This window comes from Notothenia rossii (genome assembly GCF_949606895.1).
Source record: "Notothenia rossii genome assembly, chromosome: 4".
In the NCBI taxonomy this organism is placed as follows: domain Eukaryota; kingdom Metazoa; phylum Chordata; class Actinopteri; order Perciformes; family Nototheniidae; genus Notothenia; species Notothenia rossii.
The window spans coordinates 6,186,134-6,200,775 of record NC_136902.1 but is presented as its reverse complement, the minus strand read 5'-3'; the positions used below and the strand labels follow the sequence as shown (position 1 = coordinate 6,200,775).

The 14,642-nt window shown below is 42.2% G+C and overlaps 1 protein-coding gene across 1 annotated transcript in view; it reads right to left on the bottom strand.

The window, feature by feature from the left end:
• cacna1fb (calcium channel, voltage-dependent, L type, alpha 1F subunit) overlaps nt 1–14,642 on the bottom strand; it is a 77,256-nt gene that overhangs the window by 54,984 nt on the left and 7,630 nt on the right. The window contains exons 2-5 of the mRNA XM_079676907.1: nt 10,688–10,962; nt 7,867–7,967; nt 5,765–5,870; nt 1,239–1,378 (exon numbers count right to left, since the gene is read on the bottom strand). Coding sequence (XP_079533033.1) covers nt 1,239–1,378; nt 5,765–5,870; nt 7,867–7,967; nt 10,688–10,962 — 622 coding nt within the window. The remainder of the gene's footprint in view (nt 1–1,238; nt 1,379–5,764; nt 5,871–7,866; nt 7,968–10,687; nt 10,963–14,642) is intronic.

The following is a 14,642-nucleotide window of genomic DNA, read 5'->3' as shown; positions in this document are numbered from 1 at the left end:
GGCGGGGGCAGGGGCGGGATCAACCTCATGAACAACAACAAAAAGCCCACGTTTTATGCAGTTTGTACACAAAGCAAACAGAGCAAAACCAAAATGAGTAGCGCTTCAATACAATCGGCCGTTGTTGTTGTTGTTGTTATCGATGTGAGGGGTTTCCGGGCAGTTTGGCTTTATGAAGCAGGCACGTAAACGGTTACGTCATGACGCAAACGATGACGCAAAGACGCAGCACCACTCGGGCTCTGGGCGGTGTGAACAAAGCGGGGACTGAAAAGAAAAAACGGTTCCGAACCAGAAAAGCTCTTGCACGGAGCTAGAGCGGGAACCGCGTTGGTGTGAAAGGGGCAAGATGTTTCTAGTAAATAAAGTCGATGGCTTTTTAGAGGAGAAGGAAAAAATACAAATAAACAGTTAACATAAACACATATCACAGTGGAATGGATTATATCTATAAAATATTATTAGAATACCCACTATAAAGTGTTTAAAAATAAGTGTGTAGGGTAATAGTAGATTATCCGTATGTTTTCTTGCCATTCGGCTGCTGAGAGAATAGACCAGACCTCATTTAAAACGTTGAAAATCACAAGTTCTGTCCTATGAGATTAGCCCATCGTTTTTTTCCCCAAAATCACACTGCTTCAGCATCAAATGTTAACCCAGGGTAAAGACAAAAGCAGTTTCTGGAGTGAGAAACAGTCTGTTTTTCAGAGTAAGGCCACGTTTACACAGAGATAGAACGGGTTGTATCCGCTACAGTTCTCTATCGTATGGACAGTTCGTTCACACGAGGCCGTAAAGGAACTGTGGAAACGGAGCCCTCAAACGATAACGGGTCCCAAGGTGGGTAGATCTGCGGACGGAACATTCTGGGGGGTCAAACGGAAGGGCAACCAGGAAACCATGGCAACCATGCTCGGGAGGTCTTATTCGCTGATTTTGGTGTATTTTGTGGCGGAAGTACAGCACCACTTACAGGCCCGGCATATGTACTACAGCCTCTCGAGCGGGTCGAGCGGTCTCGTGTGGACGGACACGTGTATTGAACCGATTCCGTGTGGACGGAAGACTTTTTTTATATCTAATTCTGTTCGTTTTCCGTGTAAACGGAGCCTAAATGTTCCACAATAGGAAACCTGCATGTTTCTACAGAATCAACCTCTCAAAAGAGATCCAGCACCAAAAGAAACCAAAACAGAGACAACATCTCAAGAGGGAACCAATGTGTGTTTTCTCACCCCACGATAACGATGACGAAATCCAGTAAATTCCAGCCGTTGCGGATGTAGGAGCTCGGGTGCATCACCAGACCGTAAGCCAAGATCTTCAGGAAGGTCTCTATGGTGAAGATGACGAGGAAGATGTACTCCACTTGTTCCTGAAATACAGAGAATATGTTCCATTAACACTGAGGAACATCACAATGTCTGCGTGGAGGGAAAACTGAACCGCTGGATAACAAACAGTATGTTGGAGGAAGATTTACTTACAACTACTCATCAGAATAATAACGTTTAAGAAGACGTATTAACTGGTTTCAACTGGACAGGAAGAGGATGAAAAACTGTGCATTGGAGTAAAAAGTAAAATATTTACCTCCAAAATGAAGTGGAGTAAAAGTATAAAGTAGCAGAAAATTGAAATACTCAAATAAAATACAAGTAGTAGTATATATATTTTGTTATATAGTTTATATATTTTTTTGTAAACAAAATGCTCTCTAAAAGGAGGTTTGAATTCTAGAGGACATTTATACGGTTTTACATAATACAACAGTGTGTGTGTGTGTGTGTGTGTGTGTGTGTGTGTGTGTGTGTGTGTGTGTGTGTGTGTGTGTGTGTGTGTGTGTGTGTGTGTGTGTGTGTGTGTGTGTGTGTGTGTGTGTGTGTGTGTGTGTGTGTGTGTGTGTGTGTGTGTGTGTGTGTGTGTGTGTGTGTGTGTGTGTGTGACCTGGTAAACGTGGATGTGGAGAATTTGCGAGCATTTCAGAGGATTACCAATCTGTCATCATCCCTGCTCCACACACACATGTACACACATGTCTGTTTTACTATGCTTGTGGGGACTCTCATCGACATAATGCATTCCCTGCCCCCAACCATCTAACCGTCGCACGAAAAAAACAACCCTTCACCTTCACCTCAGGATCAACATCTTAACTCTGTGCAGCAGATTGATGAAGGGAGGACTTCTCTTCGTAAAGATGTCCTCACAACGGTCTTAAACTCAAACAGGTCCTCACACTGCACGATGCACACACACATTCAATTATTAACAAAAATTGCCAATCTGCCCTTTTCTGCATTCGAGCCGTTTCTTATCTAACATCCTCTGCACGTGTCTGCATAGGAGCTTTTTAGTAGAGTTGGAGAATTTCTTTTTCTTTATCGAATGCAAGAGCAAGCCATTTTGCTTTATATGCCTGACGTCATCTGACCATTTCAAGGCTTTGTATCTTTAGCGCCATTTCACCTCACTCCATGCTAACATCGACTTGGATTTCTCAAAAGGTAATGAACTTCGCAGGCATAAGTAAAACACCTTGGAAAGTCAGACAGGAAAGCAGACACAGTTGTCCCAAAAAAAAGCACAAGGAGACCATAACGCTTGCAGCATGTCAAGTTGCCTGGAACATCGCACAAGGATAAAAAGCCATACAACGAATGGAAGTGTGTTAAACCCAGCCCGGTATCACGGCAAGACGTGAACATGTGACGATTTACCATGCTGGGAGACGTGAAGATGTCACAATTTCGTCCCTTCAAACGTGACAGTTACACGGTATCGTTAACCAGTGGAGAAATACCCGGAAATGCCAAGCAAATGCTACCCCGACGGTCGGTTGTTATTGTCAATATTAATATAATAATGATTTATTTTTTAATAGTCACACTCGATTACGCCAATTTTTTTGTTGCCTCTTTTAGCAGAAACAAAGGCTACATTAATAAAGTATTATTTGATTTTTGATTTTTTTTTCTGATTTCACATCAGATAAACACCAAATCCCAGCATGCATTGCGGCTAACCCATCCAATCATCGAGCTGAGGATCTTGCCTACGTCTGTTTCCGGTTTCGTTTATGACGGATTTATTTTGTTATACACACATTCCTTCACATTTACATTTTAATTTACATTAAAGTATTTCGTGAGGCCTTCTAACATGTTTTTAAATATTACTACGGTTGTAGTTGAAGAGTTTGTAAATTAACATGAACCGAAGCTGTTGCCTGGCAACGCAATCGCACAACGTCACGTCCGTTAATTCCACATCCACACGCATGGATTAAAATCGATTTAATACATTAATGTAGCCTTTGTTTCTGCTAAAAGAGGTTTCGACCGGCTGGGGCAACAAGAAATAATAATCGTAATCGAGTGTGACTATTAAAAAATAAATCATTATTATATTAATATTGACAATAACAACCGACCGTCGGGGTAGCATTTGCTTGGCATTTCCGGGTATTTCTCCACTGGTTACCATGGGTTAACAATGCCGTGTAACTGTCACGCTTGAAGGGACGAAATCGTGACATCTTCACGTCTCCCGGCAGGGTAAATCGTCACATGTTCACGTCTTGCCATGATACCGGGTTGGTTAAAAAATAACTCAATGAAGTGGAAATCCTGTCTCCAGAAAACAAAAAACGGTGGTATCAGATGTCAAACTGTCCCTCCACACTGTTGATCACAGAATAACGGACATTAACAACAACATTGAATCGTGTGATTCTATGGTAGGGTGTGTCTTTGAGTGTGTGTGCCTGTGTGTATGATGTGGCTCTTTGCAGTAACATAGTCAAATGATTGGCTCTGACTGAGCCTCTGAGTGCTTGATCACCCCCGCACTAATGCATCAATAAACACAGTCCATTACAAATTATATAAATGACTTAATATGCTTCAACTAATTTATTGTTTTTCTTGCACCTTGTCTGTAATATTATTAAATTTGTTGAATAATGAAAAAAGACCCCATTAGCTATTGTGGTGCTACTCATAAATCTATACATTAATTATATCAATATAACCTTTATATATAAGAATACATCTTATTATTGTATCCTATTTTTCTTTTTACTGAAACAAAAAGCATCATCCCCCTTTGAACTGCAGTAGTTGTCTTATTTCATGTGATTGTGAGAGTAACAAAAAAAGCCCCCACAATGTCTCACACACACACACACACACACACACACACACACACACACACACACACACACACACACACAGCGAGGAGGCAGAGTGCTGCGCCGTCACTTCAATCTGAAATGTCTTCATGAACGGTGTGTACAGTGTACGTGTAAATGAAGGCAGAGGGACATAGAAACACAGAGGAAACACACAGAGAGAGAGAGAGAGGAAGCATCCGAGCAGAAACTTCTCAGAGCCTCAGCTGATCAGATCTGATCTCAGACCTGTCAATCATCTACTGTATTTACCCACGACCTGTGACCTTTACAGCAGCGGGGGGAGTAGGGGGGGAGGCTCAGATCAGCTGACTGCAGGAAGACACTTCCAGTTCACAGAGATAAAGACTAATATATAAACGAGAAGCAAGAGAAACTCCTTTATATAAATCATATGGATGACCCTTTTTTTTTTTTCACTATTCTGACAGAACGATTTTAGAAGCAATGTATTTCTATTGGTAGTGTGTTTCGTGCCTGCACCAAATAATAACAAATTAGAAAAAAAAAAAAACAGATTTCAATATTCTGAGGCTCTGAGCCCCATTTATTTTCTTCGCGGACGGCAAAAAAACTCTGACATTATACAATTTAAAATAAAAGGCTTAGGGTTAGATATTGAGTAAGAACATGTTTTTATGAACCCCACAGCTTCTGGGCTTCCAAGCTACCCGACCGGACAAAAAGACGTGGTGCAGGCACGAAACATACTACCAATACATTGCTTTTAAAATCGTTCTGTGTGACACGAAAAAAATGCAAAAATCGTGTTGGTGAACACGAATCAATAGATCAAACGAATTTCGTGACTATAACACGAAATGCCGTGAGACTGGTTTGGAACATCGGGGCTACCGCTACCTCATCAAATATTCTGTTCTTTTTAGGGACACTAATCGAATTACACAACGTGTCTTGAATGCAGGATTGTTGTAATTGTTGTTTTACAAGGATCCAAACTGAAACGATAACCAAATGTGTGTAAAGTTAATTTGTGAAATGCTCAAATTCCTCAAGAAGCAAGCCACATTCCTGTGTGTAAAAAGGGGAATATGTTTTCTAAATATAGCATACACTTAAACTCATATGTGTTGCTGCTGCCTCATACCATAGCAGTACTTAACTTAGCTTTTTGCTTGTACTCCTGTCTTCAAAACATCCAAACTGTCCCTTTAACATTCAACAATATGATGTAAGAGAACATGATCTAACATTACACACCTGAGAGCGACACACTAACCTGAAGCTAAAAATGTTAACGCCACCTGAGTCCATCACCTCAAACCCAAAATGATTTCTACTACTCTTTCCAACCATTCAAATGCTCTCCTGCCCTTCATCCATTCATAGCCCATATTAAGTTATCCATTAACATTTATATTACTGTGTGTGTGTGTGTGTGTGTGTGTGTGTGTGTGTGTGTGTGTGTGTGTGTGTGTGTGTGTGTGTGTGTGTGTGTGTGTGTGTGTGTGTGTGTGTGTGTGTGTGTGTGTGTGTGTGTGTGTGTGTGTGTGTGTGTGTGTGTGTGTGTGTGTGTGTGTGTGTGTGTGTGTGTGTGGCTGAACTCACCAGGTCGTGATTTGTGGAGTTTGAGTCGTCTTCAGGAAACGGTTTAGAAACTCCCAGAGCGACACAGTTAGCAAAGATGGCTAACAGAATGAAGATATCAAACGGTCTGAGTGACAAGTTAAGGAATATCAGGAACAAAAGTACACTTTATTTTCACGTGGACAATAGCATTATGTTACACGTTTGTGGAACAATATCCCAAATTGGCAACGTCCTCTTAACATTTATTTAAAAGGTCAACTTTTCTAATTCACGTTGAGGCTTCTGTGATAAAAAATGACGTAAATTGCACAGCGTTGGACATCATTTCGTAACCTCTACAGTCTGTTTGTATATTAGTATGATGCTATGCTGTATGTGGTTTGCATTGTTAATTAAAGTAGAATAAACAGAGGCGGGTGTCTAGCCTTAGGCAAGCTGAACTAAATGAGTCACTGGGATTAAAGAGTTTGTTTGATTTCCTTGTTATTTTAACAGGGAAAATGTGCGATGAATACCAGATGAGTACCAGAGTAAGATAGAAAGCTACGTTTCATTATCAAAGTAATGATGGCATTAATGTGAGTTCAGACAGGGGTACAGAGAATACACTTTGCATCACATAAACTACACTTCCTATTAAATACATACAATTATACAAATAAATAAATACTATGTTGTAATTGGTCACATGATTGTTAGTGTTTCTGCCATGATTTCAGCTGTGTTTGAAACGTACATGCAGCATTGTCCGACACACAGTGTGTGTGTGTGTGTGTGTGTGTGTGTGTGTGTGTGTGTGTGTGTGTGTGTGTGTGTGTGTGTGTGTGTGTGTGTGTGTGTGTGTGTGTGTGTGTGTGTCTGTGTGTGTGTGTGGTCGCCTCTAGTAGATGTTCTTGTTTGCCAGATGTTATCCGTGTATATTGAAGCAAACTGTGAGTGGGGGAGGAGCGAGATGCATTAAGTATGAGTTTGCAAAATCCTTTATCACACGTCCAAATATTACTGCATATACAAACAAGCTTGGAAATGTATTTAGCATTCTGTAAAACGTATTGTATAACATCAGGTTAAGTCCGGTTTGTTTCTTAACATACTGGGCTGAGTAGTTATTTTAAGTAATGACCCATTAATTATCTCATCATCACTATACTGGTACGAATCTGACGGCTGATTGGTCTTGAAGGTCCCAATGTATACTGTTTGTCATCAATATATTACAGGTCTCAGATATATACAGAGCCTGTCTCTGATTGGCCGAAACACCAAACAGATCATTGCAGCATTACCCATAATCCCCTCTGTTTCAGCCTTGTTTCCAAAGTGCTGATTCTCTGTCTTTTACTTTAGATGAAAATAAGGAGCCCCTCCCCACGCCCCTCTGAGAGAGATTTGGTTACAAAGAACTCAATGGTGCTCTAGAGGAGATTCAGGTGATAAGGGGGGGGGGGGGGGGGGTTACCTTACAGAGGGGACACATGTTGATGTAGAAGAGACATGAAGAAGAGGGGACACATGTTGATGTAGAAGAGACATGACGAAGAGGGGACACATGTTTATGTAGAAGAGACATGGAGAAGAGGGGACACATGTTGATGTAGAAGAGACATGAAGAAGAGGGGACACATGTTGATGTAGAAGAGACATGAAGAAGAGAGGACACATGTTGATGTAGAAGAGACATGAAGAAGAGGGGACACATGTTGATGTAGAAGAGACATGAAGAAGTGGATTTTGCATAATAGGTGACCTTTAAGGTGCAAGAAAATGATTGATACAGCATCATATTGTTTGTTGTGGAACATTATCGGTTTCTCATTTATATATTTATATGCAAAGTTTAAAGCAGTAAATCCTTCTTTTTTTCAATTGCAAATACACGGGATAGGACGTCAGATGTTACATGGACCAATGCAAAAGCAAAATGCATATTAATCTGTTCTGATTCCACAAAGAAAGTGATTTTTTTTCAATCGGATTTGCTGCATATGCTGATGTGTTCTTGTGCTCTGGTTTAAGAATTGCAACATAACGCCTTGCTAACAGCGTCGCAGTATATTGAATCAATTGAACGCACTGTAACCTAGCAGCAGCTATTTTCCCCTGTGTAGATTAAAGGATACTTCCACTCGACGATGGAGAGAGCGGCCCTTCTGATGGGGTTGTTGAGTTTCAGACAGTATAACGCTCTGGGAGCTCTCTGGACCTGATTACTGCCCTGGACCTGAGGAAGAAGAGAAACATCATCATCATCATCATCATCATCATCATCATCATCATCATCATCATCATCTCTGGTTTCTGAGCTTGCTGTCTTTTGTACGGAAGCTCTGAGAGGCACATGATAACAATTTTTTAGATTTAGATTTATTTAAAGTCCGATCTTAATTGTTTTTTTTTTATCCTGGATTAATTATTCACAGACAGGTTCTGCATGGATAATCTTAACAATTACTTTCGGGACACATCGTCCTTGTCTCTGTACTAAACCATAACAAATTGTGCTACTAAAATGTGCAAATTTTTCTATTTACAGGTCGGGCTTGTGTAGTTATTTAACTCATACTTGACCAATGACTGCTGTGCATTGCTACTTGATATGATGTGAGTGTGATCAGAATTGGCATATTTCTGTAGGGTTGGTCTATTGAATAATCCATTGGTCTTGTCTTACCTGTTGTTAGCAGGTTATCTCACCTGTTGTTTGTCGTATTTTCTCGCCAGTTGCTAGCAAACTATCACACCTGTTTCTTCATGTGGTGTCTGACTTGTTTCACCTGTTGTCTAACCCATTCGTTAGCATTTTGTCTAATGTGTTTGTTTGTCATCACCTGCTTCTCAGCATGTGACCCTACCTTTTTCAGAAAAAAGATTCTAGATTGTTATTCAGCGTGTCTCAACCTTTATTTTGTCTGCCATGTTTTTAGCATGTTAGCTCACCTGTTTCTAAGCTTGTTTTAAGACCTGTTTAAGTTAGCTTACCTTTGGCTAAGCATGTTGTCTCACCTGTTTTTAGCATGTTAGCTTACCTGTTTCTAAGCTTGTTTTATGACCTGTTTAAATTAGCTTACCTTTGACTTAGCATGTTGTCTCACCTGTTTTTAGCATGTTAGCTCACCTGTTTCTAAGCTTGATTTAAGACCTGTTTAAGTTAGCTTACCTTTGACTTAGCATGTTGTCTCACCTGTTTTTAGCATGTTAGCTTACCTGTTTCTAAGCTTGTTTTATGAACTGTTTAAGTTAGCTTACCTTTGACTTAGCATGTTGTCTCACCTGTTTTTAGCATGTTAGCTCACCTGTTTCTAAGCTTGTTTTAAGACCTGTTTAAGTTAGCTTACCTTTGACTTAGCATGTTGTCTCACCTGTTTTTAGCATGTTAGCTCACCTGTTTCTAAGCTTGTTTTATGACCTGATTAAGTTAGCTTACCTTTGACTTAGCATGTTGTCTCACCTGTTTTTAGCATGTTAGCTTACCTGTTTCTAAGCTTGTTTTATGACCTGTTTAAGTTAGCTTACCTTTGACTTAGCATGTTGTCTCACCTGTTTTTAGCATGTTAGCTAACCTGTTTCTAAGCTTGTTTTATGACCTGTTTAAGTTAGCTTACCTTTGACTTAGCATGTTGTCTCACCTGTTTTTAGCATGTTAGCTCACCTGTTTCTAAGCTTGTTTTAAGACCTGTTTAAATTAGCTTAACTTTGACTTAGCATGTTGTCTCACCTGTTTTTAGCATGTTAGCTTACCTGTTTCTAAGCTTGTTTTAAGACCTGTTTAAATTAGCTTAACTTTGACTTAGCATGTTGTCTCACCTGTTTTTAGCATGTTAGCTCACCTGTTTCTAAGCTTGTTTTAAGACCTGTTTAAATTAGCTTACCTTTGACTTAGCATGTTGTCTCACCTGTTTTTAGCATGTTAGCTTACCTGTTTCTAAGCTTGTTTTATGACCTGATTAAGTTAGCTTACCTTTGACTTAGCATGTTGTCTCACCTGTTTTTAGCATGTTAGCTTACCTGTTTCTAAGCTTGTTTTAAGACCTGTTTAAGTTAGCTTACCTTTGGCTTAGCATGTTGTCTCACCTGTTTTTAGCATGTTAGCTTACCTGTTTCTAAGCTTGTTTTATGACCTGTTTAAGTTAGCTTACCTTTGACTTAGCATGTTGTCTCACCTGTTTTTAGCATGTTAGCTAACCTGTTTCTAAGCTTGTTTTAAGACCTGTTTAAGTTAGCTTACCTTTGACTTAGCATGTTGTCTCACCTGTTTTTAGCATGTTAGCTCACCTGTTTCTAAGCTTGTTTTATGAGCTGTTTAAGTTAGCTTACCTTCGACTTAGCATGTTGTCTCACCTGTTTTTAGCATGTTAGCTAACCTGTTTCTAAGCTTGTTTTAAGACCTGTTTAAGTTAGCTTACCTTTGACTTAGCATGTTGTCTCACCTGTTTTTAGCATGTTAGCTCACCTGTTTCTAAGCTTGTTTTATGAGCTGTTTAAGTTAGCTTACCTTCGACTTAGCATGTTGTCTCACCTGTTTTTAGCATGTTAGCTTACCTGTTTCTAAGCTTGTTTTATGACCTGTTTAAGTTAGCTTACCTTTGACTTAGCATGTTGTCTCACCTGTTTTTAGCATGTTAGCTTACCTGTTTCTAAGCTTGTTTTATGACCTGTTTAAATTAGCTTACCTTTGACTTAGCATGTTGTCTCACCTGTTTTTAGCATGTTAGCTTACCTGTTTCTAAGCTTGTTTTATGACCTGTTTAAGTTAGCTTACCTTTGACTTGGCATGTTTTCTTGCCAGTTTTTAGCATGTTAGCTTCCCTGGTTCTTTGTGTGTCTTCTCACTGGTTTTTTGCATCCTGCTAAAAACCAGTGAGAGAACACAAAAAGAAACATGTACGCTAACATGATTCATGTTCAGGTGTTATGTCACCTGTTTTCAGTGTGGGATCTCACCTGTTTTTTATGATGTTGTCCCCTCCTCCTCTGTGTCCCGGTTGAACTCGTGGTCGAATGAAGTGTGTCTGTCCTCGTCATCCTCATCGTTCCCTCCTCTCCGTCCAGCTCTTCATCCCATTCTGGGTCCTTCATCTCTCCATCTCCTCCTCCTCCTCCTTCTTCTCCTCCTCCTTCTTCTCCTCCATCTCCCTCTCCTCCCTCCTCCTCTTCCTCACCCTCACCTCCTCCCTCCTCCCCTTCCATCGTATTGGTGTAACCATTACGACCAGTACCTGGGGATAGAGAAAATGAGAAGATTACAGCTTTTAAAAGATATTCAATCATTTCTGTTAAACGTCACTGTCCTCACTTTGATATCTAAACATATATATTTTTAAGTTGTCTTTTTTAATGAATCATTTAATGTCCAGAAAAAACCCTGGAAGAGTGTGTGGTTTTGAAGTTCATAGGATGCAGCTTGATGGTATTTAAAATGTTTTTAATGTCATGCCTACATATTTAGCTAATTTCAACAATGTGTTTACACAAAGCCTGGTTGGACAAAATAATAAACAGACCAGATCGAGTTAAGGGAAAGATCAACCTTGGCAAAAAACAGGTATTTCAACATGTTTGAAATAATAGCTAAAGTATGTCTGCAAAAATGTCTGAAAAGTATCCACAAAATCTATGAAAAACAAATAATGGGGCGAAGCCTGCGAGCTAGTTCAGGCAGTCAACTCGAGCACCAATGATACATTAACATGTGACGCACCTCGTCCCTCTTACAACCAACCAAACACATTCTCCTAAACATGCCGCGCTATTTAAGCTGCCAGGTCTTCCTGCCTCTGCCTTGCTGCTGCTGCTGCTGCTGCTGTGTTCACTTGCTATTGCTGCGTTTCATGTTGCTGCTGCTCGCCTGCCCCACCACCACCTCAGCTTCCTCCCCAGCTTCCACCCCACCACCACCCCAGCTTCCACCCCAGCTTCCACCCCAGCTTCCACCCCACCACCACCCCAGCTCCACCCCAGCTTCCTCCCCAGCTTCCACCCCACCACCACCCGACCTCCACCCCAACACCACCCCAGCTTCCTCCCCAGCTTCCTCCCCAGCTTCCACCCCACCACCACCCCAGCGTTCACCCCAGCTTCCTCCCCAGCTTCCACCCCAGCCTCCACGCCAGCTTCCACCCCAGCTTCCACCCCAGCCTCCACCCCAGCTTCCATGCCAGCTTCCACCCCCAGCTTCCACCCCAGCTTCCACCCCACCACCACCCCAGCTCCTCCCCAGCTTCCACCCCAGCTTCCACCACACCACCACCCCAGCTTCCTCCGCAGCTTCCACCCCAGCTTCATCCCCAGCTTCCACCCCAGCTTCCACCCCAGCTTCATCCCCAACTTCCACCCCAGCTTCCACCCCAGCTTCCACCCAACCACCACCCCAGCTTCCACCCCAGCTCCACCCCAGCTTCCACCCCAGCTTCCACCCCAGCTTCCACCCCAGCTTCCACCCCAGCTTCCTCCCCAGCTTCCACCCCAGCTTCATCCCCAGCTTCCACCCCAGCTTCCACCCCAGCTCCACCCCAGCTTCCACCCCAGCTTCCACCCCAGCTTCCACCCCAGCTTCCACCCCAGCTTCCGCCCCAGCTTCCTCCCCAGCTTCCACCCCAGCTTCATCCCCAGCTTCCACCCCAGCTTCCACCCCAGCTTCCACCCAACCACCACCCCAGCTTCCACCCCAGCTCCACCCCAGCTTCCACCCCAGCTTCCACCCCAGCTTCCACCCCAGCTTCCACCCCAGCTTCCACCCCAGCTTCCACCCCAGCTTCCTCCCCAGCTTCCACCCCAGCTTCCACCCCAGCTTCCACCTGTAGGCTCGGGGGATAGTTATCTAATCATCCCTCAATGTTCTTTGTAAATCTGTGGAGTGATGAGGCCCGAGCCTAGACGCCAAACTCAAACTATGCTGCTTCTAATAAACATATTAAGAACACGTGAGTTGTCTGACTGTTTGTGAAAAATGGGCCGAAAACATGTAAAAATGTCTGATGATTAAGCGAAAAACACCCAATGAATATGTGAAAAATATACGAAAAAACAAGCATATGATAATATTATAGAACAGGATGCATTGTGGTAGATGAAGCCAGCCAACAGTTTATCAAGGATGTGAAAACATCTCAAATATACACAGTAATGCAGCAGTAATATGAATCTAAAGACATAACATATCATATAAAACACTGAGGGAACATTTGCACAATAAATACTTTTACTTTAAATATTTAAACTTCAGTTAAAGTCATCATAATAGTTTGATTTAACTAGGGTTCTGAATGTCGGACTTGTGGAGTGTTTTCAGTGTTGGGGCTTTTACCGACTCTTCTTCTTTCTCGACTTCGTGTTTCAATCAAAGTCAATTAAAAGGAAACTGGAGGAGGATGATAGAAACAGAGAGATGTGACAGTTTCCAGAGGAAGTGAAAACAGAAATATTGTAGTGAACAGCTGTGACCTAGATCTGTGTGTGTGCAAGTGTGTGTGTGTGTGTGTGTGTGTGTGTGTGTGTGTGTGTGTGTGTGTGTGTGTGTGTGTGTGTGTGTGTGTGTGTGTGTGTGTGTGTGTGTGTGTGTGCGTGCGTGTGTGTGTGCGTGTGTGTGTGTGTGTGTGTGTGTGTGTGTGTGTGTGATCTGGGCCGTAATTTATGTGTTAGTACCTGAGGACCCTGAACACACACACACACACACACACACACACACACACACACACACACACACACACACACACACACACACACACACACAGAGGAAGAGAGATAAACCCAGTGACGGACAGCACACTGAGATTACATCTCTTTCTCTCCCCTGCCTTTCCCTCTCTCTCTCCATCATTTAGTGATTTCCTAGATTTCTCTGTTTCCCATAATGCTTTGCTGTTGTGTCCAGCTGTTTTTGTAAATGCAGGTGTTGAGAGTCCGACCTCACTGAACACACTGAAGACACATTCAAAATCAGTGGGAAAGAACGTTGAACATTCTGTTAGTAGTAGTGTCCCGTTTAGTGACGTCAGAATTGCAGATGATGTGACTGTTGGTTTCATTATGACCTCGAGCACATACTGGGGCACTTTCTCAGAAAATTGTGCAGAGATCGGGACGAGAGTCAGTACCTCTGAGTTTGAGTTCATGGATTTCTGCTGGAAAACGATAGATGTATCCCTAAAGGTTGGGAATGAGTTGTTGCCCCATGCAAGAAAAGGTCAGGTAACTTGGGGTCTTTTTGCCGAGGAGAAGGGAAAATGGAGCGTGAGATAGACAGGTTGAACCGGAGCTGGAAGGCAAGCTCTCGATTTACCAGTTCATCTCCAACGATTGCATTACGTCACATTGGAAGCTGTGTGTCCATGATGATTCTGTTAAATATGTACTTGTGTTACGTCATGTAAACAAACCACTTGACCAGTGGCGGCGCCAGAGTATTTTTGTTGGGTAAACTATGGTAGGGCTAACCCAAACAGTGGTGGGGCTCAAGTCAGTATTTGCAATGTAATTACATACACGCTATATCGCCCCCCTTGACAGTGAAACGCCACGCGTGAGGTTTAGACTATTTCCCTGTCTCAATCCAAATGGAACTGTATGAAATAAAACGGCACATTTGTCTTGTAGTAAATAAAAAGGGATCACTGTGAACGTGACGTATGATAGTACACGTTGAAGATCCAATGGGGCTGCTGAATGGCGGTTCCGATTGATCTCAATCAGTAATGCATGACGCAGACCCAACGTTTCGTTGCTCTGATTGGCTGTAGGTCTATTCAAATTGCATTCGGAGGCATTTTGATCTGACCGCGGCCGCGCTGATATTATAACGCCAGAGAATTTCCACACCGTTAGTGTATAACACTCCCCCACTACTTAGACTATTCCTTGCACCCCTCTTCTAGCATAACCCTGAATGGTCTCAACCATA